At 55.5% G+C, this 25,023-nt stretch overlaps 2 protein-coding genes across 3 annotated transcripts; one reads left to right on the top strand and one right to left on the bottom strand.

The window, feature by feature from the left end:
* Positions 1-1,017: 1,017 nt before the first annotated feature.
* Positions 1,018-8,676, top strand: Slc30a2 (solute carrier family 30 member 2). Of its 2 annotated transcripts, none has more exons than XM_048350565.1 (8): positions 1,018-1,049; positions 2,734-2,951; positions 3,950-4,096; positions 4,762-4,915; positions 5,359-5,515; positions 6,425-6,530; positions 7,722-7,856; positions 8,467-8,676. In XM_048350565.1, exons 2-8 carry the CDS (start codon positions 2,933-2,935, stop codon positions 8,610-8,612), a joined length of 864 nt encoding a protein of 287 aa, XP_048206522.1. In that variant the 5' UTR covers positions 1,018-1,049; positions 2,734-2,932; the 3' UTR covers positions 8,613-8,676. The 2 variants fall into 2 exon arrangements, with proteins under 2 accessions (XP_048206522.1, XP_048206521.1); XM_048350564.1 differs by lacking the exon at positions 1,018-1,049 and adding an exon at positions 1,946-2,031.
* A 3,849-nt stretch (positions 8,677-12,525) lies between these two features.
* Extl1 (exostosin like glycosyltransferase 1) lies at positions 12,526-24,256 on the bottom strand. The gene is made up of 11 exons (XM_048350562.1): positions 23,455-24,256; positions 19,313-19,403; positions 18,909-19,016; positions 17,999-18,118; positions 17,372-17,504; positions 17,102-17,208; positions 16,153-16,242; positions 14,602-14,688; positions 14,124-14,284; positions 12,999-13,167; positions 12,526-12,830 (listed from the first exon to the last, which is right to left on the bottom strand). Exons 1-11 carry the CDS (start codon positions 24,234-24,236, stop codon positions 12,540-12,542), a joined length of 2,139 nt encoding a protein of 712 aa, XP_048206519.1. The 5' UTR covers positions 24,237-24,256; the 3' UTR covers positions 12,526-12,539.
* Positions 24,257-25,023: the final 767 nt, after the last annotated feature.

Genomic DNA, 25,023 nt, shown 5'->3' with positions numbered 1-25,023 from the left:
GTTGCTCTTAGACCTACTATCAGTCAAGAGTGGATCAGAGAATTTCTTTAAGGCCAGCTCCTAAGAAGGAAGGCAGATATTAGTATTTCTATGACTTGCCTTGGAGAGAGTTATGAACTAGAGTCATCAGACTAAAAATCAGATTATATCTCTTCTATCACAGAAATCATGAGAGAGTACTGGTTTAAAATAAATCTGTTACAAAAAGTGTTTCCTGTATTGGTTTATCGCAGAGCTCGGGACTGAACTCCCGGCTATGCCAGGCAAGTATTCTTCCACTAAGCTAAATCTCCAACCCCTGTAGAAAGTTTTTATCCAATGAATATGTGTATCAGAATCTGACTTGCAAATCTGCATTTATTGAGACTTTACAGTGTGTTCTGAATTAACAGGAACAAGAGGGCTGTAAGACACACTTTCATAAAGCATAAATGTTTTGTCCTCAAAGCAATTCTAAGAAATATATTTGCAATCACCTCGTAGAAGCGCCTATGAACACTGAACAGTAACTGCCTAACTTTGATCGAATTAAGTGACTACTTCTTGCTTCACTCTATTTTTTTAAAATATAAGTTTGTTGTTATTAAGGTGTTGTACAGAAGGGCTGCCATTTCGTAAGTCAGGCAATGAGCACTATTCTTTTTGGACAATGTCACCCCTTCCTTTGCTGGCCCCTAGTTCCCCTCTCCCATCCCTGCCCACAGGTGACATGGGTCATTTTCCACATAGTGTATACTGAACAGCATGATTGCATTTCTTCACCCTTCCTCCCTTCCTTTCTGCACCCTCCTTTTGCCTCCTTAAAAGAAAAGAAAAACACCCAAAGTAAAAACAAACACCAGCTTCTTTCTCCTTTTGAGGTTCTGAGAATTGAACAAAGGCCTCCCGCCTGTCAGGCGAGCACTTGAGCGCTGAGCCTCAGCCCCCAGCCCCGGATTCTCCCTTCTGCGCAGGGTTGGACTCTTGGTGGTCGTGGTACCCACGGGGGGGGGGGGGAGGCGTGACCGGCACGGGGGGGGGGGGCCAGGCCTTCCCCCCAAACCACCACGGTAAGCCAGAACTGCCAGGGATGGGGCGCCAAGCCGCCGCTCCTGGCTGCGCCACACGCGCGCACAGTCAGGGGCGTCCCCGGGTGCTCACCGGTGCTTTGGGGGGGGGGGGGACCCGTGGGCTGCTGCGTGTGGCGGGGCCGGGGTGGGGAGGACGGCGCGCCGTGCGGTGCCTTGGGGGGACCCGTGGCGGGGCCGGGGTGGGGAGGACGGCGCGCCGTGCGGTGCCTTGGGGGGACCCGTGGCGGGGCCGGGGTGGGGAGGACGGCGCGTCCGTTCGGCGGAGGGCGACGGCAGGGCGCACGGCAGGGCGGCGCGGCTCCTTGGCGGGGCTGGCGGTGAAGATTCTCATCAGCCCTGAGGGGAGGAAGTGGCGGGATTTCAGGGCTGGGTGGGGGTGGGGTGGGGAGGGATGGCCCGGCCACCCGGGGGGTCCTGGGGCGGGGCCCGCGGCGGGGGGAGGGGTCCCCACCTAACCCAGGTGTTCTCCTCGCGCTCTCCTGCCGGGAGGGGCGGACGCCATCCGGCCTTCAGCCTCCTTAGTCTGGGGCCCGAGGTCGTCTTCGTCTTCCCCCGCTCCCCGAGGTAGCTCCAGGACCCCCCCCCCCGGGGAGGGCGGGCGCCACGCCGCCCCACCGCCGCCCCGTCCTCACTTTTTCACCCCAAGCCGCCACCTTTTGGGCCAAAGGCGAGGCCGCCGGGCTCGCGGAGCCGCTTTGCAGACGGCCACCCGGCCCCCTCCCCTCGGGCTTTTGCACACGACGCCCGGCGGGCCGCCTCGGGCCGGGGATAAAGCTGGCGGTGCTGGGCGCAGCGCGGGCGCCGATCCACCCGGGGGAGCGCGGGGCGCGGAGCGGAGCTGCAGCCCGAGCCCGAGCCCGAGCCCGAGCCGCAGGTGGGTGCGCGTCCCGGAGCCGCCCGGGGCGCCCAGCCTGGAAGCCATGGAGAAGAAGCACCTGCTGAACAGCCAGGGCAGAGTCGGGTGAGGCCGGCGGGAGCCTGGGAAGGGCGAGGGTTTGGGCCACATCACACGCACCTCCTCCTTGGCCATCTTGGTGGCGGTTGGCTTTTGGTGGCTGCCTAAAAAGAGACTGGCCAGAGGGTTGAGTGACTGCAAGGCAAAGGGAAATTGACCTTTGGCCCCCAGCAAATTTCCCCTGGTGCACAGATCCTGACCCCTACCCCGGGGTGAGGGTGAGGACAGATTGGACCTTCACAACCCACCCCCACCCCCCGCATCGTGACCATGGAGAGGCCCTGTGTCTCCCCACAAATGGGCTAAGGAGGGCTTTGCTCTTCTGGAGCCAGAACTCTGTTCTTTCTCCACGCTTGGCTGGACCACTTGCTCTTGGGCCTGTTCCCCAGGCCAAGAGGGGAGGGAACAGCCCTGGCCACGCCCCAGACAGACAGACACACACACACATACACATACGCAAACATACACACCGCACACCTTTGCTTACTGCCCAGGGCTTGCTGAAATTGGAGAGTTCTTAGTTATTCTTTCCTTTGAGCAGTGGGCACATTAAGGCCCCACAGGGAAACCCAACTGGCATCACCCCTCCTCACCCCAACCCCACCTGCCTCCTACCTCCCACCAACTAGAGAACCAAACTGGAGTCACTCCCTCCCCCCCCCCCCCCATCTCCCAGTTTACTGTTTCTTCTTCCTTCCCCCCTGCTAGGTCATACTTAGGGTCTCTGTGGCAGGAGGAAGCTATCTGGAGCCCTCACCTGGACTTGCAGGCTGTGGAGCTGGCCACTCAGAGCAGCCATAACAGCCATTACTGCCATGCCCAGAAGGATCCTGGCAACCACTGTGACCCCCAGAAGGAGCGGGCCCGACGGCAGCTGTATGTGGCCTCTGCCATCTGCCTTGTATTCATGATCGGGGAAGTCATTGGTGAGACTTGTGTGCTGATGAAATGAAGTTGGTGTGTGGACAGTCCGGATGCCCCTAAGGGATAGTAGAAGTAACAGACTCAGGAACTGACCTTCTCTATATACATCATTTCCTGTAATTCTACAGTAGTCCATGTGGGTACTGTGGTTGTCCTTATTTTATTTGTTTTGTTCATTTATTGGGCCAGTGGCTTAAACTCCCGGACCTTACGCTTTTGCTTATTTATTTTTGCTCAGTGTTGTCATTCTACCAGTTGAGCCACACCTCCGCTTCTGGCTTTTTGCTGGTTAATTGGAGGTGAGAGTCGCTCTAGATTTATCTGCCTGGGTGGGTTTCTAACGCCAGTCCTTAGATCCCAACCTCCTAAGTAGCTGGAATTACTGGCATGAACTACCTGCACCTGGCTTGATATCCCTGTTTTATATTTGATAAAACTGAGACCTGTTAAGAAACCTGCTAGTGAACTGAACCTGTCGTTCAGTTCACACCCAGCTAGTGGGAAAGGGGAGGTCTGAATGCCCAGGAGGCATTTGATCTCTACCCTGCTTTCCAGTCCCTATTTTTATTTGATTTTTTTTTTTTTTACATTCACTCTTTAGATTCTTTTTTTTTTTTGCCAGTCCTGGGGCTTGAACTTAGGGCCTGAGCACTGTCCCTGGCTTCTTTCTGCTCAAGGCTAGCACTCTACCACTTGAGCCACAGGGCCCCTTCTGGCTGTCTTCTGTATATGTGGTGCTGGGGAATTGAACCCAGGGTTTCATATATACGAGGCAAGCGCTCTTGCCACTAGGCCATATCCCCGGCCCCTCACTCTCTAGATTCTTTTAACCCATTTCACAGAAGGGAAAGTGAGGCTCAGAGAGTATAAGTCACTTGCTTATTTTGTACAGTTGATGGGTGGAGAGATCTGGAACCCCATATGTCTCGCGCGTAGTCTGGGAAGCTGGCTCCTCGGGAGAACCCATAAGGACCCTCACTCTCCGGGCCCTGCCTTGCAGGTGGGTACCTGGCGCACAGCCTGGCCATCATGACGGATGCGGCACATCTGCTCACTGACTTTGCCAGCATGCTCATCAGCCTCTTCTCCCTCTGGGTGTCCTCTCGGCCGGCCACCAAGACCATGAACTTTGGCTGGCAGCGAGCTGGTAAGCCTTCTGATGAGAGAGAGGGCCGGGAGAGAGAGAGAGAGAGCCAGAGAGTTCTTAGGCAGACCCCTGAATGAGGCCAGGAGAATGGCTTTGGTGGGTGTGAACCCTGGGGCGTGTCCTCTGGGAACGTCCCATCTGATGAAGTAGCCCCGGTTCCGGTCATCTGGAAGCTCCTCTTTTGTAGAGAAACAGAGTTGCTAAGAAAGCAGTGTAATTCAGGAACTTCAAGAACAAATGACAATGTCCTGGGCGCTGCCCCGTACATCCATCTGTGGATCAGCTCTGGAGAGAGGGGATGAACGACACCGTAAGGTTTATTAAAAATAGGTAGCCAATGAAGGAGAACACCATGTGGTATTCAGGCCGGAGAGACAAGTTTATTCCCCAACTGCTGGCCTGTAGCCAAGATAATGCGTGGCCTGAGAGAGATGGGCTGAACCTCCCCCCCTTCCCCCTCCCCTCCATCCCCTTGCCCTATCTAGGGCTGGGGTGGGAGGTGTGGCCAGGTGGATTCAGATGTAACCTCAGAGAAGGGGGAGGTAACTGCCTCCTGGTGTGCCAGTTACCTAGGTAACACAGGTACTGGGCGGATACTTAAACAGGTGGGGGTGTCTGCACGGAGCTTTCAGTTGTTGGGGTGGGGGGGTCTGTCTCTTCCCCAGAGATCCTGGGAGCCCTGCTGTCTGTGTTGTCCATCTGGGTCGTGACTGGAGTGCTGGTGTACCTGGCTGTAGAGCGGTTGATCTCTGGGAACTATGAGATCGAAGGGGGCACCATGCTGATTACGTCGGGCTGCGCCTTGGCTGTGAACGTCATGTGAGTGCAGCCCCTCCCCCGCCTCTCACACCGACCTTTAGCTGCTCTGGGTTGGAGGAGGTCATGTGGTCCAGCCAGGTCTGCGGTCCAGCCCAGGCCTCGGGGACAGGATTTCTCTCAGGCTCTGAGCTGTAGACATCTGCTTTAGGACTGGCCCAGAGACATCAGTCAGTCACTGGAGATCTGAGCCCACATCCCTTCGGCCCACTCCCGGGTCCCTGGCAGGGAATAAACTCGGGGAACTTGGGCCTGTGCCAGTCAGGGACGAGCCTGGTTGATGTGGAGCAGATATCCCTTGGGAAGAACCCAGGTCCCTTTTCATGTTGTGGCTGAAACTGGTCTCAGTGGAGGAAGAGGTGGGCACAGCATGGATGTCTCGTTTGGGCCCCGCCTTGCTCGATGGCCTCGTGATGGAGCCCCAGGCTTTATCTCCTCTTCTGCAGAATGGGGATAACCCTTCACCAGTCTGGGCATGGGCACAGTCCTGATGACACCAGCCAGCAGCAGAACCCCAGTGTCAGAGCTGCCTTCATCCATGTGATTGGAGACTTGATGCAGAGCTTGGGTGTTCTGGTGGCAGCCTATGTTATATACTTCAAGGTCAGAGCTGGGGACGAGAGGAGGGTGGGCCTGGGAAATGTAAATCCTACACCTTCCCTCCTCGCTGCACAACCAGGTGCCTCATTCTGCCTTTCTAGATTCCAGCTCCCTCCCAGTTCTCTGCAACAGGGTTGGGAGAGGGGAAGAAAATGTACCCAAGCCAGGCACTGGTGGCTCATGCCTGCAATCCTAGCTACTCCAGAAGGCTGAGATCTGAGGATCGTGATTCCAAGTCAGCCAGGGCAGGAAAGTCTATGAGACTCATCTCTTAAGTAACCACCAGAAAACTAGAAGTGGAGCTGTGGCTCAAAGTGGTAGAGCACTAGCCTTGAGCAGAAGAGCTCAGGGACAGCGCCCAGACCCTGAGTTCAAGCTCCACGATCAACAGAAAAAGAAAAGAAAATGTATCCAATATCAACCGAGTATCAGTACCTCTTCTTTTCACAACAGCTCTGAAGGGTAGATGGATATGTTTCATGAAGCTCAGAAAAGTTCACCCACTGTACAGCGTCATTCAGATAAGGAAGCAGTGAGATCAGATTCAAACTCAAAGTTTTGATGGTCACTGTCCATCACACAGGGACACTAAGGTGTCATAGAAAGAGTCAGGTGTTTGGTCTGTGGCTGTGAGGTCGAGTGGATTGCTTATTCTTACTGAGCCTTGATTTCCCCATCGATAAAATGGGAGTAGTGAGCCAGAACCCAACTAAGAGCCTCTGAGTTTGTCCCCGAGACAAGGAGGGGCAGGGAAAGCCTGGGCTCTGTCCTGAGCCGTGGTGGCTTCTGCCTGCCCTGGAAGTGGGCGCAGGGCTGGTGAGGCGCATGCCCACTGCAGAGAGAGCCGCTGCGGCGGTGCTGGGGACCTGGGGAGCTGAGTTGTTGTCAGGTCTGCTTTTCCCTTTTCTGCAGCCAGAGTATAAGTTCGTGGACCCCATCTGCACCTTCCTCTTCTCCATCCTGGTCCTGGGGACAACCCTGACCATCCTGAGAGATGTGATCCTGGTGCTGATGGAAGGTAACTGGGACCTCGGGACTCCCTTTGGGCTCTTAATCTACATCTTCAAAGAAGGTGTGTGTGTGTGTGTGTGTGTGTGTGTGTGTGTGTGTGTGTGTGTGTTCCTAGCACCTTGGTAGGAACCAGTAGGCTGGCCAAACCTTCTGAGGCCCCAGAGAGATCTGGGCCTAGAGCTGGGCCCTCAGGTGTGCCGGTTCCTGGGAATGTCCCAGGCTGTGCCTCCCCTTCCCTCTGGCCTCTGCCTAGTCACATGGCTTCTGGCCTCCACGGCACCTGGAGCTCTCTCAGTCCTACTTGCCAGGATGTGGGAGGCTCAGGCTGAGGCTCAGAAGGGGACTGGTAGTGTGGAGCCAGGCTGTTGAGCCAGCTTCAGCTCAAGCCTTTCCTGCTAGGCTCGGGAGCCCCTGAGCCTGCCTTGGGAGGGGAGATTGCTTGCCGGTGGTAGAGAATGAGCTGTTCTGAGCTACAACTCTCTAGTGAGAGGATCTTAGGTCTTGGGCCAAGGTTGTAGGCCTCTGTGGTCAGGGAGAGTTTGGAGTGGAACCGGGTACTAGCCTGGGGTTGGCAGAAGTATTTGATGGCAGGTCAGAGCTTTTCCTCCAGGAAGATGACTGATGAAGATAAAAGTGACAATAATATTGAAACTGAATTGGGTAAGTTCAGCGGTTCTCAGGGTTTTATTCTTTCCTTCTTTTGGCCTACCACTAAAAACATGGAGCCAGGCATGGGGGTGTGCACCTGTAATCCCAGCGCTGAGGAAGCTTAGAGAGCATCTAATGCCAGGCCAGGCACTGAGGGGACAGTGGTGGGCAAAAACAGACTGTGCTGCTCTTTAGAGTTTCCACTTTGGAAGGCTGAGATCTGAGGACTGTGGTTCGAAGCCAGCCCAGGCAGGAAAGTCAGTGAGACTTTCTTATCTCCAATGAACCACCAGAAAACTGAAAGTGGAGCTGTGGCTCAAAGTGGTAGAACACTAGCCTTGAGCAAAAGAGCTCAGGGACAGGCACCCCCAGACAAAAGAAGAGGAGGAAGTGACACAAAGTAAATCAATTAGCAGGGTTATTTCAACAATGTCAAGTGTCTAAGGAGAGCCCTGCGGGTGAGGGGGAGTGATGTAATGGAGTTTTTAGCTTTCCTTGGGGAATGTGCTGGAAGGGGCCATTTCTTAGCCGCTGTGCCTGCCATCTCCAGGGACCCCCAAGGGCATGGACTTCACGGCTGTTCGTGACCTGCTGCTTTCAGTGGACGGAGTAGAAGCCTTGCACAGCCTACACATCTGGGCACTGACCGTGGCCCAGCCTGTGCTCTCTGTCCACATCGCCATTGGTGAGTGGCCGGGACACTCAGGCCGGGGTAGGGAGAGACAGGCCACCTGCCGCCTGGGGCCGCCCCAGAATGTGTTGCCAAGTCCCTTCTCCATACACTTTAAATGCATTACTTCATTTAAGCATAGAGATCTTATTTATTCATGAACAAACTGAGGCTGAAGATAGGGTGATCTTGTAAGAAGATTCTAGTCTTTTTTTTTTTTTTTTTTTTTGGCCGGTCCTGGGCCTTGGACTCAGGGCCTGAGCACTGTCCCTGGCTTCCTTTTTGCTCAAGGCTAGCACTCTGCCACTTGAGCCACAGTGCCACTTCTGGCCATTTTCTGTATATGTGGTGCTGGGGAATCGAACCCAGGGCCTCATGTATACTAGGCAAGCTCTCTTGCCACTAGGCCATATCCCCAGCCCGAAGATTCTAGTCTTTAAGCCCAGCTTTTCTGCTCTCTCAGGCTTGGGCCAGTCATAGGGCCTCAAGGGAGTGGCTGGCTGGAGTGGAATCTGGGGTCTCTTCACGTCTGTGGTCCCCTATCCCGGTTCCCTGGGGGTAGGCATGGGGTGTGAGCAGAGACTGAGTAAAGAATTCTCTTTGCCTCCCCTGTGCCTCTCCCCAGCTCAGAACGCAGATGCCCAGGCCGTGCTGAAGGCCTCTAGCACCCACCTCCAGAGGAAGTTCCACTTCCACACCATCACCATCCAGATTGAAAACTACTCCGAGGACATGAAGGCCTGCCAGGCCTGCCAAGGCCCCTCGGACTGACCCCCCCCCCCCCACCCGCTTGGGGCCAGCCACCAACTGAAGCACAGCCAGGCTCTGCAAGTAGCTGGACATCTCACCCCACTGTGCCATCAGCCAGGTGGATAACACCTTTCTTTACTGCATGCCCAGTGCAGCACCTGCCTTCTCCACTAGTGGGGTGCTTTCTGGACTCCCATCTGCCCCAGCCAGTCCCAGGATGGGAAGAAAGCCAGTGTGTGCAGCCAGTGGACGATGGCTCCTTCTCTTCCTGACACAGCTCCCAGCTCCCTGACCTGTGGTCAGCTCTGAGCCTCAGCTAATGCTGTCCTAACAAAATGGCAAAGGCACAGTGGGCAGGACTGGCCACAGTTCCCCTCCCTAGCCTGCATTTTCCACTTGATTCTGATTGGCTTAATGAACCTTTAAGAAGCACAGGTACATAACTATACAGTGCCAGTAGGCCATGAGGATCTGGAGTTATGAGGGACCTCTACACTCATATAGGACACCTTGAGGTTTGAATCTAGGGGGCACCTAAGACCTCTTTCTGTCATAGCCTAAAGATGACCTTTTCCTAGAAGAAGAGACTATTTATTAGATAAGAACTTAAAGCTGAGCATGGCTTGAGAGGACCAAAGTTCCAGACCATCCTGGAGGAAAAAAGTTTAGAGACCCCCATCTCAACAGAAAAAGCCAGCTGAAGTAGTGATACACACCTGTCATCACAGCTCCGAAGGAAAGTATAACGAGGGGGGTGGACCCGGTCCAGGGTGGGCCTGGCAGAAAGCAAGATCCTACTTCACACAATCAGGACTGAGCATAAAAGGACTGGAGCCGTACGTATTTTAAGAGCTTGCCTAGGAAGTAGGATGTCCTCAATCCAAATCCCAGGGCTACTTAAAGAAGAAGAAAATTTAAAAAAGCTCCCATAATCTATCCAGATGAGCCTCCTCAGTGGAAAGCAAGAGTCCACAGGGTGGGGGAGGAGCCTTTTTTTTTTTTTCTTGTCCTGATAGTGTTGGAGGGGATTACAGAGCCTGAAAACCAGCCAGCTCTGTTGCCAGCATAGCGTGACCTGATCAGAAGGTAGGGATGAGGCCATGGCCCCGGAGGAGACCCTGGCTTTCTGGGCTTATGGAAAGAGTTCTGACTTGGGGTCTGGCATTGTGTTTGTTTACAAGTTGCCATCCGGGAGACCCTGTCCTCCATCTCAGAGCCAGCCAGCCCAGTTTATCTGGAAGCCTTGGGCCCAGAGTCTGTCCCAGCTATTATAAACAAGTAACCTTAGGCCAGCTGGCCTTTCTGTGCCTCTTCTTCTCGTCTGGAGACCAAGAATGTCACACCTACCTCACAGGGTTGTTGTGAGGACAGAGCCAAAGTCTGCCAAGCACCTGGTGGTTGTTGGAGAGTGGTTCCTTTGATCGTCGTCCTGGAAAGAGGGGACTCTGTGGCCTGAGGCTGCCTGAGAAGGGCCAGGTGGGCTTCTCAGCCTCTAGCTTGAGTCTTCTGGGCTCTGATGGGAGGCAGAGGGGCTGGCTGGTTGCCCTTCCCACTTTTAAGTAAATAAACATCCATTTAGGTTTTTTTGTTTGTTTGTTTGTTTTTGGTCATGGGGCTTGAACTCTGGGCCTGGGGAATGCCCCTGAGCTCTTCAGCTCAATACTAGCGCTCTACTACTTGAGCCACAGCAGCCCTCCTGATTTTCTGTGGTTAAATGGAGGTAAGAATCTCACGGACATTCCTGATTCCTGATTCTCAGATCTCAGCCTCCTGAGTAGCTAGGATGACAGGCATGAGCCACCAGCATCAGGCCCCATTTAAAGGGAGTGTGTGTGTGTGTGTGTGTGTGTGTCTCAGTGTATGTATCCTAGGCTGACCTTGAATTCATGATCTTTCCAGGGGCTCTGATTAATCGTCTTTTGTCACCAAGCCTCCCCTTTCTGTGTGAACTGGCTTTTGTGTGCCTTACAGCCGGGGCACAGGATTGGCTGTGGCCTAGAAGGTCAGGGGGTCCTTCCTGATCTCTGTGTCACACGAGCAGTGTAGCATCGGTCTGGAAGTAGAGGGGCCGTGCTGGTGCTTGTGGAGCACTCTGCTCCGGTCTCCGGAGAATCAAGTGCAGTGGCCTCTCTGTACTCCCTGGCCCCGCCATTCTGGAGACACTTGCCACAGCTGTCCTCCATTCTTTAGTGTGAAAAGTGTGGGGTTCCTGCCTCATTCCTCCAGCCTCGCCCCCTTAGAGCAGGTGGGGGCGTCCCCTGAGCTGCAGGTTTATACAGTATGAACCCGAGTCCAGCAGGGCACCGGCACCGCAGCCTCCTGGGTGCCCAAGCTGCATTGGAACGCTGCCCCTTTCCCGTGGCCGGGCCTGGTACTTGGGAGCCCTCCCCACCCTTTGGAAGGCCGCCCGGGCTGCACCTGTGCGCTTCCTCACCCACCCGCAACTACTCCCGACCCTGGGCCAGGCCACTTCCCCCCCTTCCTTTAAATTCCAGTCCCCCTTGTGCCTCAAGCATCAGACACTCCCCCCCCCCCCTTTCCCAAAGGACGCCCTGCACACCCAGCGGTGCCGGGGCCCCAGGGAGGCCACCTGAGTCCTCCCAGGACCACAGGTCAGGCTGGAGGGGAGGGGTGGGAGGCCTGTGCCCTCTGGGGACATCGTGTTCCAGCCAGGGACCTAGTCACGGGAGTTTCCGCGGGCATCAAAGCTGGAACACACCCGACACCCTGGACGTGGGCTGGGCTTCCCTCCCCCGCTCTGGAGCCCCCCCCCCCGCCCGCCCGCCCGCCCGCTCCACCCCGCGCAGCTGCTCTCAGGATATTTATGGCCCGAGTGCGAGGGGGCAAGGTCGCGCGTTTTATTTCGGAAGTGATAATTCCAGTTCCAGGTGGATGAGCCCCGCAGGGCCAGCGCCCCCCGCCCTTACCCCCCCCCCCCACCCCACCTCGCCCTCACCTACAGGGCGCCGGGGACGGCCCTCCTTCTCCCGGGTTCCTCCCACCGTTTCAGACCACCCCGCGCGCGGCACCGGCCTCCAGCCCCCATCCCGCGCCCCGGGCCGCTCGGCCCCGCGCGGCTGCCGGGACCCCCGCGGCTTCGGCGGCGGGCGCGCGCGCCCTCTGGCGGGCAGCCTGGGTTCCGCAGGCGGAGCGGCCGGCCCGGCCCGGGATCGGCCCAGGCTCACTCGGCGAGGGTCGCCTGCGCCTCGTGCCGTCCCCCTGGCTTCCCAGGCTCCTGACCTCTCCGAGTGGGACATCTCTGCTTCTTGGTGGGGTGCGAGGACGGAGCCTGACAAGCCAGACGTCAGCAGATGGCCGTCGCCCTGGTAACTAGGGACCCGGGGGACCCGCGGGGGGGGGGGGGTGGGAGGCGGGCACGGAGGTCCAAGTTTTGCCTCTCAGCATTTTCTGCCACACCAGCAAGCAGTCGCAAGCAGAGTCTCTGTCTCTGCCGGCACCAGGACCCGAACTCGGAGCCTAGGCGCTGTTCCTTAGCTTTTTCCGCCCAAGGCTGGTGCTCTACCACTTGATCCCTATCTCGACTTCTGGCTTCTTGCTGGTTAACTGGAGATGTCTCTCGGACGTTCCTGCCCTGGCTGACCTTGAACCCCGGTCTTCAGATCTCATCCTCCAGAGTAGCTCGGATTACAGGAGCGAGCCACTACGCTAGTCTTTCATCTACCCGTTCTTGAAGTATTCGTGGTGGTCCCTCCAGACCCGAGAGAAGAGCGCGGGGCCTGGGCGGCACCGGGGAGACTGCACCCATCGGGGGTGGGCGTGAGGGCCACGCAAGGACCTGAAAGACAAGTGGAAAGCAGCAGCTCCGGGGGTGGGTGAGGGCGTTCAGCTCCGGCGAAGCACCGCGGCGCCGCGGAGCACCCGGCCACCTGCACTGCCGGCCCCGCCCCCACAGGCCCCGCCCCCGCGGGGCCCCGCCCCCTGGGGCTCTCAGTCTCGATTGGCTGGTCGGGAGCTGACGCTTGGCCCGCGGGCTGTCAGGATTGGCTGCCGGGCGGGCAGGGCTCTTTTGAGGTGGCCGGGGCCGGGGGAGTCTCCCCAGGGCTTCTCCAGGCTGCGGTACTTCTTGCGCTGCCCGGACACGGGGTCCTTGAACAGCACGGGGTCCAGGCGCAGGCGAGAGGACACCAGGGGCATGTGGCCGAACTCTGCCGCCGCCTGGTTGATGCAGTCCGGAGCTGGGAGCTGCGGCTCCCGCCCAGTCCCGGGACCCGCCGGAGCCTGAGAGGGGAGGAGTAAGCACACGCATGGGCGTCTCGTCTCTGTTCCTCGGAGTTCCTTCGCCACCCCCGCAGCAAGGATTGGCATTAGACACTGACCGGGAACCCTCCCTCTCTCCCTCCCCCAACGGGTGCTCTCCCAGTGTCAGCCCACCCCCACGGCGCTCACCAGGGGGGTGTCCTCCTGGCGCCTCCGGACATAGGGCACCTTGATAGGGGGCAGCTTGGTGACGGCCGCGGCTAGGAAGTTCATCAGCACGTCCACACAGCTGGGTGCCTCATCTGCCAGGGTTCTCAGAGCCTTGGGCATGGAGTGGGTGAAGAGAGTGTGGTAATATCTGGGGGCGTGGGGAGAGGAGGACAGGGAGAGGCTGCAGCCAGGTTCACACCCTTCTTCCTTTGATTCCCGTCCTCACCACACATCTGAAAGCCCCGCTCCCCAGCCCGCTGGTGACTCTCAGAGAGCCCCTGTCTGTAGTGTCAGTAGAGCTCATTTGCCCCCTGGCTTGTCTTCAGGCAATGGTGTGTGCCCCTGTGGGTCGACCTGCCTCCCTGCCTGTCTCCCACCCCTCCCTCCCCCCATTCTCCTTCCCTCAGCTCCTTGCTCCTTGGGGCTCACAACCTGGGCGCCAAGGTCTACATTCAGTTAGAGCCCAGACCTAGGGCAGCCAGCCACTGGGTGCAAAGCCATGGGATGTGGCCACTCCAAGCCCAGCTTTAGGAAATGCTGTAGATTAACCAGGCTCATGTTGCCAGGAGTAAGCCTCGCATAACACAAGGGTTAGTCTTCATTCTGCAAATTCCCTGAGAGCTCCTAGATAATCCTACAAAAGGTTCCAGATTACACAGACAAACATTTTAAAAGAACCTGTTAGGGAGACCCTCCAGGCTCCAACCCAACACTCCTGATTTTATATGTGACTGATGGCTTTAGGAAGCTTCTAACAGGTCTGGGACCGATCCCCAGCCCACACAACCCACATTTATAAAGCATCAGGACCATTCTCTTGTCAACCCGTCACCAACACCAGCTCTAACACTGTCACCTGATAAATGGTGCTACTTAAAACAACACGAGCTACTTGTAGAATGCTTGTCCTGCGACTTTACTGGGTAACTACAACAGCCATGTGAGGTTAATACACCCCATTTTACAGATGAGAAAACGGAAAATCAACAGAAATGAGGAGATTTGCTCAGGATTACATAACTGGGAACTGGCAGCTCTGAGCCTTAAACCTGGATCTCAAAGTCTCTTACCCTCTGATTCCTATGCTAGGGCCAGCATTTGTACCTATGGTAGAAGGCAGCCGTGGTGAGAACCATGGAGAAGTCATTGGTCATCTTAGCAGTGTAGCCCCAGACACCCTGGGTCTCATCCCACAAGTGGTTCCATGTCAGGAAGCCTACTATCCGCTCTGGAAAGCTCCGCCACACTGTGAAGGCAAAGTCCACCTGGAGAGGGATTTAAGTGAACTGTAATGAAGGAACCTCTTTGTATTCCCTAATGGCAAGGCTAAGCTGGCTGAGGGGCTAAAGCAGGGCTCAAGGCAGTAGGAAGCAGAGCCACAACCTAGAGTTGACCACACGTGTATCGTTTCTGAGGGTCCTTGGTGTTAGGCCCCTCCTGAGTTTCTACAGAGGAGACCCACTGTTTCCGAATCAAGAGGCTAGGTCTTAGGACTTTGGATCCTCCCAGCTGTAGGAATGGGGGAGTGATGGGGGAGACTCAGTCCTTACCACACTGGGCTCCTCTTGAGCCTAGATCTCACCTCACTTGTGGAGAGACTGATGCAAGAGTCAAGGCTGAGGATGGCATTGGTGCTGATGGCACTGTGTGGAAAGAAGCGGTCACTGGCCTGCAGAAAGAGAGGGTGAGGACGACTCAGCCACAGGAACCCCCCACCCCATTTCCAGTAAGTAGGAGCCCTTCCGGCGGGGCTGTGGGTATGGCAAACCTGCCAAGAGCTCATTTTATCTCTCTGTATTTCAGTTTCTCTTTGGTCAAATGGGGCAGTTGGCTTTAAGGGATATTCCTAGTTTTCGTTGTTGTTTGTTTTGCTAGCACTGGGCTTGAACTCAGAGCTTGAGCGCTGTCCCTTAGCTTTTGCTGCTTAAGCCTAGTGCTCTACCACTTAAGCCGCAGCTCCACCGTTAACTTTTTGCTAGTTAATTGGAGATGAATCTCATGGACTTCCTTGCCTAGGCTGGCTTTCAAACAGTGATTCTCAGATCTCAGCCTCCTGAGTAAGCTACGATTACAGGTGTGAGCCGCTGGCACCTAGGGTTCATTCAGTTTTAAGATCCTGGGTTCCGTTTACATCAACCCAAAAAGGGGCTGGCAAACACCCTCATTTAAAAAAACAAACCAAGGGAGAGAGCAAAAAAATTTTTTTTCCAGCCCTGGGGCTTGAACTCAGGGCCTGAGCACTGTCCCTGGCTTCTTTTTGCTCAAGGCTAGCACTCTACCACTTGAGCCACAGCTCCACTTCCAGCTCTTTCTGTATATGTGGTGCTGAGGAATTGATCCCAGGGCTTTTTGCCTGTGAGGCAAGCACTCTACCACTAGGCCATATTCCCAGCCCGAAAAATGTATTCTTTACCTGGTTTATGTAACTATAACCCCTCTGTACAGCACCTTCATAATAACAATAAAAAGTACAACCCCACCACAAGTCTAGAGGTTAAAGAGTGCGCCCTAAAGTACACAGCCAAAGACAAACAACTACAAAAGCAATACTTACAAACTGTTTGGTGAAAATGAACTGAACAACTGAACAACTCATGGCGGGGGGAGGGAAAGGGGGAGGGAGGAGGGGGTAATGAGGGACGAGATAACAAACAGTACAAGAAATGTATCCAATGCCTAATGTATGAAACTGTAACCTCTCTGTAATTCAGTTTGATAATAAAAAAAAAATATATATATATAAATAAAGTACACAGCCAGCGCAGCCTCCCACTCAGGTTTCCAGAAACTACCCTTTTCCAGCCTAATTTCCTGCCCTCTGTTCAGACTCCCCCAGGAGCTCAGGGTTCTCCTCCTTCTCCTTCTGGGACATCTGTGCTCTCCTCTGCCTCCCACCACATGGGCCCCAGTGCTCTGGAAACACCAGCTGCCAGGACCAGGGAGCAGAAAGAATCATAGATATTAGACCTCAGCCAGAACCCATGATCCAACTTCTTCAGCCCCCCCCACCCCCACTTTGAAATGCAGCTCAGCTCAGGCTCAAGTGAGCCGAACACTCCGCGAGTGTGCTCTCCCCAGTCCCCCCCCATCCCCCACAAGAGCCCACTCCTTCCATGCCCTGCGCCTTCCTCACCTTCCTGCACCCCTCAATGACGGTCAAGGGCACTGCTGACTCTGGCCACTGGGGTGGGAGTGGCCTTTCACTGCTCCAGAGAACCACAATCTAAGAAGAAAGTGGAAAGCATTGATGGAATCCAGGGTCTCAGAGTGGAAAGAACATGGACCAGAAGCATGCCTTTTCCTACGTTGGTGCTCAGATGCAAGAATCTTTTCTTGGGCTGGGGATATAGCCTAGTGGCAAGAGTGCCTGCCTCGGATACACGAGGCCCTAGGTTCGATTCCCCAGCACCACATATACAGAAAACGGCCAGAGGCGGCGCTGTGGCTCAAGTGGCAGAGTGCTAGACTTGAGCGGGAAGAAGCCAGGGACAGTGCTCAGGCCCTGAGTCCAAGGCCCAGGACTGGCCAAAAAAAAAAAAAAAGAATCTTTTCTTGATGCCCTGTCCCTGCCTCTGGCCTTCTGGAAGGTAAGTGTTGTGGTACAGTTGTGGTGGTCCCTACCCTTGGCCTCAACCCCATGCCCAGCTGCATCTTCTCCAAGGGTTACGTTCTCCACTGGCTTTGCCTCTCTGGAGCGGCTGCTCCTGGGCTCTTTCTGAACGTCCTTCCTCTGAGCATTTACCTGACTTTCCCAGGAGCCAGATTTGACAGCCAGGGAATGCTAGAGGAACCTGAATCTTGGGTGGAATCCTCTCCCACTTCTTTTTGCATCCTCAGCATTGATCCAGGGCTTGGCTCAGAAAAACGACCGAGGAGTGAGTGAATGAAGGGATGAATGAGTGAGTGACTGTTTACTTCTCTAGCCTCTCCCAAAGGAGAGGAAGGGAGCAAGAAATCCTCCCTATGTCTCCCCCACAAAATATATGCTCATCGTTGGGGTCTAGGTGTCTAGAAGGGGCCTGGTCTGTTTCTTGCCCCCACCCTAAATCCTAGGACTCTAGCAAGGAGTCAAGGGAGCAAACCTGGGCACAGTGCTGGGAGCCTGCCACTGCCTGGATGAGCTTCAGGGGGGCCTGGCCAAGAGCCCCCACCCAGATCAGGGCGCTGAATCTGTCCTCAGGCTGGGAGCCTGGAGAAAGAAAACACGGGCTTTCAGGAGGGAAGAAAGCAGAGCGGACTGTCTTGGGGTCCTCCATTCATCCCAAGATCCAGGAGAGATGTTAGGGGCTCAAGCAGGGTCCCGACAGGGTGGGGACAGACCCGAGGAGAGCTGAGACATACCCAGGACATACCCAGTTGCAGGTGGTAGAAAGGGAAGTCCCAGGGACTCATGGAAAAAGTGGGTGGGGCCAAGAGTGCCCCTGGGGGGCTGTTCCACAGCAGTGAGGGGTGAGCAGATGCAGCAAAGATCCGGTCTTGAATAATCTGTGAGAGGACAGGGAGTAGCTAGTGTGGCCCCTGGCATAGCAGGCCCTGTAGCTGGGCCTGTGGAACTGAGGACCTGGAATAGCCACCTCACCCCCTCTTTCAGGCTTTGCCATGGGAAGACCCTGGGTGGGAGGAGGGGAGAAGAAAGGCTGAGAAGTCCAGAGGAGGGGCCATCCTTGAGGGTGGTCTGTAGCATCGACTCCATGCCTCCCTTTCTTTCCCCCTTCCAGGCAGACATTGCTAAGTGGCCATGCCATTCAGGACACAGAATCTGAAGAATCTGAGGTTTGCGCTCCACCCCGCACGGAGTTGGCACATGCTTTCAATCCATTTGCCACAGTAGTCTACTCTATAGAGAGGGGAAACCAGGTCAAGACTGGACAGAAATATGCCCACGATCTCATAGCTGGATCTGAGATATCCAGGAAGAGAAGGAAAGAAAGGGGTGGGAAGAAGCAGGCGTCCAGGCCCCTGACCGGTGACCCCCTCACCTCCAGAGTCGTATAAATGACCTTCTCCACTGAGGAGAAGTAGGCATCCCACAGGAACTGTGTCTGCTGCCGGAAGGCCAGAACCCGCTCAGCGGGAATCTCCTGTAGGGCGGCCAGGACCTGCAGCATGGAGGGAGAACAGGACTTCGTGAGGCCCTGGAAGGGAGAAATTGAGGTTGGATGTTCTGGAATCAGATGTTTGTTCTCTTTCCACAGATCTCAAGTGGGTGAGCAGTGGCCACTCTTAACCACACCTGAGGCAGTTGAGTTTGGATTCACCAGCTGGGCTTAAAGGCTGCTTCATTGTGGTTAAGCTACTGCACAAGGAAGGCTGTGTCCGCATCTGTGAAATGGGGATAATGGTATCTCCCAAGAGTGCTGGGAGGGATTAAATTAGATGAAGCTCACCAGGTACTTAGCCTGTGCAGAAGCTCAGTTATTAGATGATGGCTTTTATTAACTCCATACCACTTTCCGTCCTCAGAGGACGCCAGGCAGAGTCACATATGTTTTTCAGAGCTGGGGAAAATTAGATTTCATCAGATCAGAGTCCACTGTGCATTTTGCTTTCGCATCCCAAGTCCCACAGAGGCACTCTGATTTGGGGTTGTTTTGTAGCTTTCCCTTAAATTGAATGTTTATAAACAGTCACGAGCCACTGGAGCTCAGCCCTGTGGAGATAATATGGTTTAATATCCCAGATGGGGAAACTGAGTTGGAAAGAAGATCAGGAGTACCCCCAGGAGTCTCAATCTCCATCTAATTTCATGGGAATGCTAGAGAGAGACTTGGAGCTTGGAGGAAACTTGTTAATAGAAACATAGATGGGAGGATAGAAATGAAGACTAACCAGCCTGGAGCCCAGGATTCTAAGGGTCCCCTCCACCCCACGGACAGGGCCTTGAGCTACCTGACGTGGGAGCCTTTCATCAACTATTATGGCTGCCTTGGTCCAGTCGATGACCTCGGAGAAGGGCAGCGTCCAGCGAGGGCTCAAGAGCACGGGGATACAGCCAGCCTGGGAGACAGGGAAGTTACCAGGGGGCCCGTGTCCACCCTGCACACACTCAGCCCCCTGCCCGCCTGGGGCCAGCAGCTGCTGCTGTGAGAGGCAAAGGGGCAGAGAGGAAGAAAAATGCTTCTTTTGGAGGTGGGGGAGCAGGGACGGAGTATTGTTCTGCAGGAGGTATGAACATGGCCACAGGCAAGCCGATCCCCAGAGTAAAGAGCTAGACAGATACAGCGTGCCCCAGGCCAGTGCACCTGCCAGCTCCAGAGGAGACAGAGGAACGGGGTGCCCACGCGGGGCTGTACCTGCAGAGCTTGGAGGAAGCGCGAGGCTTCTGGACGGCGGCCAGGGATGAGGCAGAAAGTGGCATTGGGCAGCGTTTCTTGGGGATCATTCCTAAGGAGGCACAAGAGGGGTCCCCATATGCATGAGTCTGGGGTAGCTGCCCGTCCCCCAGCCTGGCTTCTTGCACACCCACCATGGAGTGTTCTCTGAGCTCAACAGACTGCAGCAGCCATGTGCTGACACAGGGAGACAGGAGCCCTGGCTCTAGCTTCCTCTCTGCCCTTGGCAGCCTTAGACACCTCCTTTCTCTTCACTGGGCCTCAGTTTCCTCAATTATGGCAAACTGGAAGGGGCCTGATGGCTCAGGTTTCTTCCATTTCCGTTCTGCCACACGAAGACTCTGAGGCACCCCTCCACCTGAGTGGCTTCCACATCCAGCCTTCCCCACCCCAGGACTCTGGCCCATCAAAGGCCTCTCTGTCATGAGCTAGGCTGGGCCTCTGGCCTGGAACCACACAGGAACCTCCTGCCAGAGGCCCCCTCAGCCTCAGGACAGGCCTCCTCTGTTCCTCCCCCCTCAGTCCCGGTCCCCAGCCCCATGGCGGGCCTGAGGGAGGGGCCGGATTGCCCACTCAGGGAACCGGTGCCTGTGACCCCGCTGGGCAGAAGGACTTTGGGCTCAGCAGCTTCCCAGCTCTGGTCTTCCAGAAGCCGACCTGGGACAGCCTCCGGACAAACACGCACTGACAAATGAGGAGACGGAGTCCTGGAGAGGGCTGGGGCAGAGCAAGGAGGGAGATGTGCCAACTACAGACCTCAGTTATTTGAAACACTTCTAGGGGCTGCTTAAGGGGTGTCCAGGGGACCCCAGCCTTCTCAGGTACTCAGGTATTCACCAGCCTCCCCATGGAGGAAGCTATGAGATAAAACCCAGGACCCCTCCCCCACCCCAGGACCCCTCCACCACGTGAGGACCCCCTCCACCACGTGAGGACCCCCTCTGCCACCTCAGAACCTCCACCACCACCTCAGGACCCCCTCTGCTAACTCAGTACCTCCTCCACCACCTCAGGACCCCCTCCCCCATGAGAAGACCTCCTCCACCACCCCAGGACCTCCTCTATCACTTCACCTCAGTATCTTTGCCTTAGACACAGTACCTACTAAGTCCAATGGACAGTGTGTGTGTGTGTGTGTGTGTGTGTGTGTGTGTGTGTGTGTGTGTGATATCTACATACTTTGTTTGTATACACAGAGCTTCTCAGAGGAGACACACATGAAATGAAATGGTGTTTGGCCTCAGGAAGGAGAACTGGGTGGTCGGCAGTTGGGGCTGGGAAGGAGACTTTTTACTGTGCACTTTTGTACCTTTGGAATTCTGTACCATGTGAATGAATTACCTATTCATAAAAATAAATAAAAAACAATTTCAATGGGTGGGCCCTTATTCCAAAGCAACAGAGGGCTATTCAGCCAAGGTGGAAAAACAGAAGCTTTAGAGCCAGACGTCCAGGCTTTAATTCCAACTCCCCGCTTTCAGGCATCTGGTCAGAAGGAGGGTGGGGGGTGCGAAGGTGGGGGACCTTGTCACCAAAGGCTCTCAGCACCCTCAGGCCACCTCTCTGAGCCTAGTTTCTTTCTTTTTTTTTTTTTTTTTTAATTTGCCAGTCCTGGGGCTTGGACTCAGGGCCTGAGCACTGTCCCTGGCTTCTTTGTGCTCAAGGCACTCTGCCACTTGAGCCACAGCGCCACTTCTGGCCATTTTCTATATATGTGGTGCTGGGGAATCGAACCCAGGGCCTCATGTACACAAGGCAAGCACTCTTGCCACTAGGCCATATCCCCAGCCCTGAGCCTAGTTTCCTAAGCCCTGAAATGGGGTTAACTGCCTCGCTTGAAGGGTACAGGGCAGGTGAAATGCCTGCACAGTGCCCGGTCCTGCCCAAGCCTTCCGGATGCCAGAGCCCCAGCTCCACCCCCTCTCCAGCCAGAGAAGTCAATGTGGGGCAGTGGCAGGGGCTGTGAATTGCTCCTTTCTCTGGCCAGGGCTTGTTTATTCAGGCCACTGTCTGGGGTCTGTCCCCCCCTCCCCCCCACCCCATGGTTGTCAGCCTCCGTGTCTCCCTTTGACCCTAGGCATGCATTCATTCTCTTGACCCAGGCAGCTATCCTGAGCAACTGAGGCCCAAGCTATGCAGGGAAATGACGGGACTGGTTTACTTGCAGGTGGACAGAGACCAAAGATGAAACCTCCTAGACTCCATGGCAAATTCTGTCCCATTTTAGACCTATCAGTAAATATTCAATGACTTTATAAGCTCCTCAACTTCCAATTTCTCAGAGCAGTTCAGACTGAAACTGTTTTCTGATTCCCTGATGACCAAATCCATCTAGCGGTAACCAAAGTCAGCTCAAACTTCCCTCCAGCAAGAGCACAGCCCAGGGCCCAAGCCAGAAATGCCTGGTGTGGTGGCACACACCTGCGATCCCAGCGCTCACGAGGTAGGAGGAGCAGAATCTCCATGAGCTACACAGTCTCAAAAACAAATAAACAACAACAAAAACACAGCCAGGTACTGGTGGCTCACACCTGTAATCCTAATTACTCTGGAGGCTGAGGTTCTGCAGAAAAATTGAGAGACTCCATCTTCAATTAACTAGCAAAAAGCAGGATTGAAGGCATGGCTCAAGTGGTAGAGCACCATCCTCTCAAGCAAACCAAGCAAGCACAAGGCCCTGAACTCAAAGGCCCAGTAGAAGGAAAGACAGAAAAGGGAGGGAAGGCAGTGTGACTAGAGAATCGTGTCTCCAGAGCTGATCGTCTGTCATCTGAGCACTTCAACTGTGCCCAGGACCCTAGAAACAGGACCCTGCAGAAGGGAATGACCAGGCTTCCCTACTTAACCCACCCTGGCCTTAGGGAGGTGTGGTGGGGCCTTTCCCACAGAAGCCTCGTGAGAGAGAAGCCCCAGGATCCCCAAGCAGAGCCAAAACTGGAGCTTGGCCACGTGAGGAATTCCCAGGAGGAAGTAGAACTCAGAATAGCCATGTTGTTCTAATGGTTGAGACTGAGTGAGGAGGGGGGGGAGGCCTCCCAGGGAGTCTCCTTCTCTGGTCTGGGGGTGGGGGGGATGGAGAGGGAGAGGGGCTTCTGTCAGCCTCCAGGAGGCAGCCTCCAGAGCTGTTTAGGAGCTTGGGAGGGTAGCTACTTTATCACAGAAGTGTATCACCCCAGCTAGCCCAAAGGGATCGAAAACCTCAGTACCCCATCTTCCCTAACCCCATCCCCCTAATCTACATTCAGTTGCTCTCACTGGCAGGAAGTTCTTCTTTAGATCCGTGCAAGTTATGCTTGCTATCACTGAGGGCTGATTCCTTGAGAGCTTAATGTGCAAAGTTAGACACAGGAGCAGCTTCCAGCTAGGACTAGTTCTGAACTTCCTTGGCCCTTCAGAAGTAGTTGACAGGGTTGGTTATGAACTGCAACTCAAAACTTGCAGCATGAGAGTTTTAACTATAGATTAAAATACTGGCTGTGTTTGCTCTGGCTGAGTAGCCACAGATGAGTTCCTTAATTCCTCTTAGCTCTAGTGTTCATTATACAAACGTCTAAATGATAGCAATAGACACCATTTTATTTGATATTATCATTATTTATCAAAGTGTTTAAAGTCTGGGAGTGGAGGCACTCCTCTGACAGAGGTGGAGAGAGAAGGAGTGTAGCCTGAGGCCAGGACCTGGCAAAAAGCCCCAGACCTTATCTGTAAAACAAACTACAGGCAAAAGAAACTAGGGCAGGGCTCTGGTGTTTGCAAGCTAGAGGCCCTGAGTTCAATCCTCAGTATCATAGACACAAAAGTGTTTAGCTTTGTATAAATCTATGTTACAAAAATTAATAGGAAGGACTGCAATCTTCAAAAGGGAGCAAGTAGGAGAGTGAGTCCCCGTGTTGCTTTTAAAGTTCTCTGAAGGAGAATTGAAAATCGGTCTTGGATACTCCTGGAGGCAAATCATCTGGGTGGAACTGCTTTCTGCTGCCTAAGGCTACTCCCACCTATGGCAGGTGAGACCTAAGGATTCGCTCCTTCGCCATCTCCGTCCAGCCATTCATCTCAGTCCCCGTCCCCTCCCGTGCAGCCCCCCAGAGGGAAGATTCACTTACTGATGCGGTCCAGGGTCTTGCTCACACTGCCCATCCCAGGGGCAGTCAGAGGCGTTGATTCTAGCCATGCGCCATCTGCCTCTCTCTTCTGCCAGGGCTAGCAGGGCTTCCCCCGGGTGAGGGCTGTACTGCCGCAGCTGGCCAGGATTCCCACCTCGAAATGGGTGGGCTTCAGGGAGAAGCGGGAGTGCCACGTCGAAGCCCGGCCGGAAGGTATCCACCATGGGGCTGGCCTCTGCCACCATCGCCCGTGCCAGCCATGAGTCCCAGGGGCAGGGGGCTGGATGCAGACTGAGAACCAGATGGTTCCTGCCCCCGTTCCAGTGTGGAGGTTGTGGGCTGCTCGGTGGGGCCCAGGCATCCCTGCCAGGGAAGAGGAGGACGAGGAGGAGACAGGCCTCTGTCGGGCTGTGTGTGTGGAAGCGGGAGCCTTCCAGGGAGGCCAGGATCCTGCCATGCAGCTCAGAGGTGGGGCCAGCTGCTGGGTACGTGAAGACCTTGAGGCCATCACGCCTGCACTTGGAGGTGTCAAAGCAGGTCCCCCAGTTGCAACTGCCGCTGTGGGGGACCGGGGGAGGCTGGGAGGCGTCTTTGGGGAGCTCTTCAGGCTGGGAGAAACTCTGCAGGAGTGCTGCATCCAACCAGCGGGGCCAGCCTTGGGGGGACCCTGGATGAGGCTTAGGGGGCACTGCCAGGCGAAGAAGGGGGGCGCCTCCCAGGAGGACAAGCAGGAGCCAGGAGGCTGACAGTGCCAGCCAGAGAACCTTCCTTCTCCACTGCATATAGCCAGTCACAGCCAGGGCCAGGCAAGCTGGGTGCCTGGGTGCCAGGCAGGAGGAGGGGGCGTCTAGAGCTGGGACCAACCGTCTAGACCAGTGCACTCATTGTACAGATAGAAAGACCGAGGCCCACTAAGGGCAGGACCCTTGCCCAAGTTCCAACAGGGAGTCTCAGGCCACACCCATGGGAAGCAACTGAGGACCCAGCATGCTAGACCTGCTTTCCTATGCCAGCCTGTGCCCTCCCATCGGGGCTCCTGTCCAGGGCACTACTCAGGCAGATGCAACCCTTGTCCAGACTTCAAGGCCATGGCCCTCTGCCTGACCTTGCCCTCGATGGGGAGGAAAGCTGCCTGCCACTGGTCAGTGCTCCCACAGAAGGCAGCTTGGTCAGAGCTGGTAGAAGCAGAGCTGATCTCTCCGACTCTTCCAGCTGTAGATCAGCCCCTGAGCAGCCCTGGCTACCCCTACAACAACCGCTGGCGCTAAAATCAGACGACCCTACACCGATGTGAACCATCACAGCCTGGGGGAGGCAGGGCCTGGGTGTAGCCAGGTTCTCCTGTCTGGGGGTCCTGATCCTCTTCCAGTCTGCTGGCTCCACGTGCCCAGGCACTGCTCGCAGCCCCTCTCTGGCTCCGCAGCTGCCCTGCACGCTTGGGCTTGCAGCCGTCGCGGTGCAGCGGGCAGGACTTCAGCACCAACTCCCCGGCCCCATGACCCCAATCCGGGCCAGCAGCAGCTCCGGTTCCCTCGCCTAGGCAGCATCTGACCAACAGCTCCAGCTCCC

Source organism: Perognathus longimembris, chromosome 7 (assembly GCF_023159225.1).
Source record: "Perognathus longimembris pacificus isolate PPM17 chromosome 7, ASM2315922v1, whole genome shotgun sequence".
NCBI lineage: Eukaryota > Metazoa > Chordata > Mammalia > Rodentia > Heteromyidae > Perognathus > Perognathus longimembris.
This window is presented reverse-complemented; position numbering and strand designations above follow the sequence as displayed.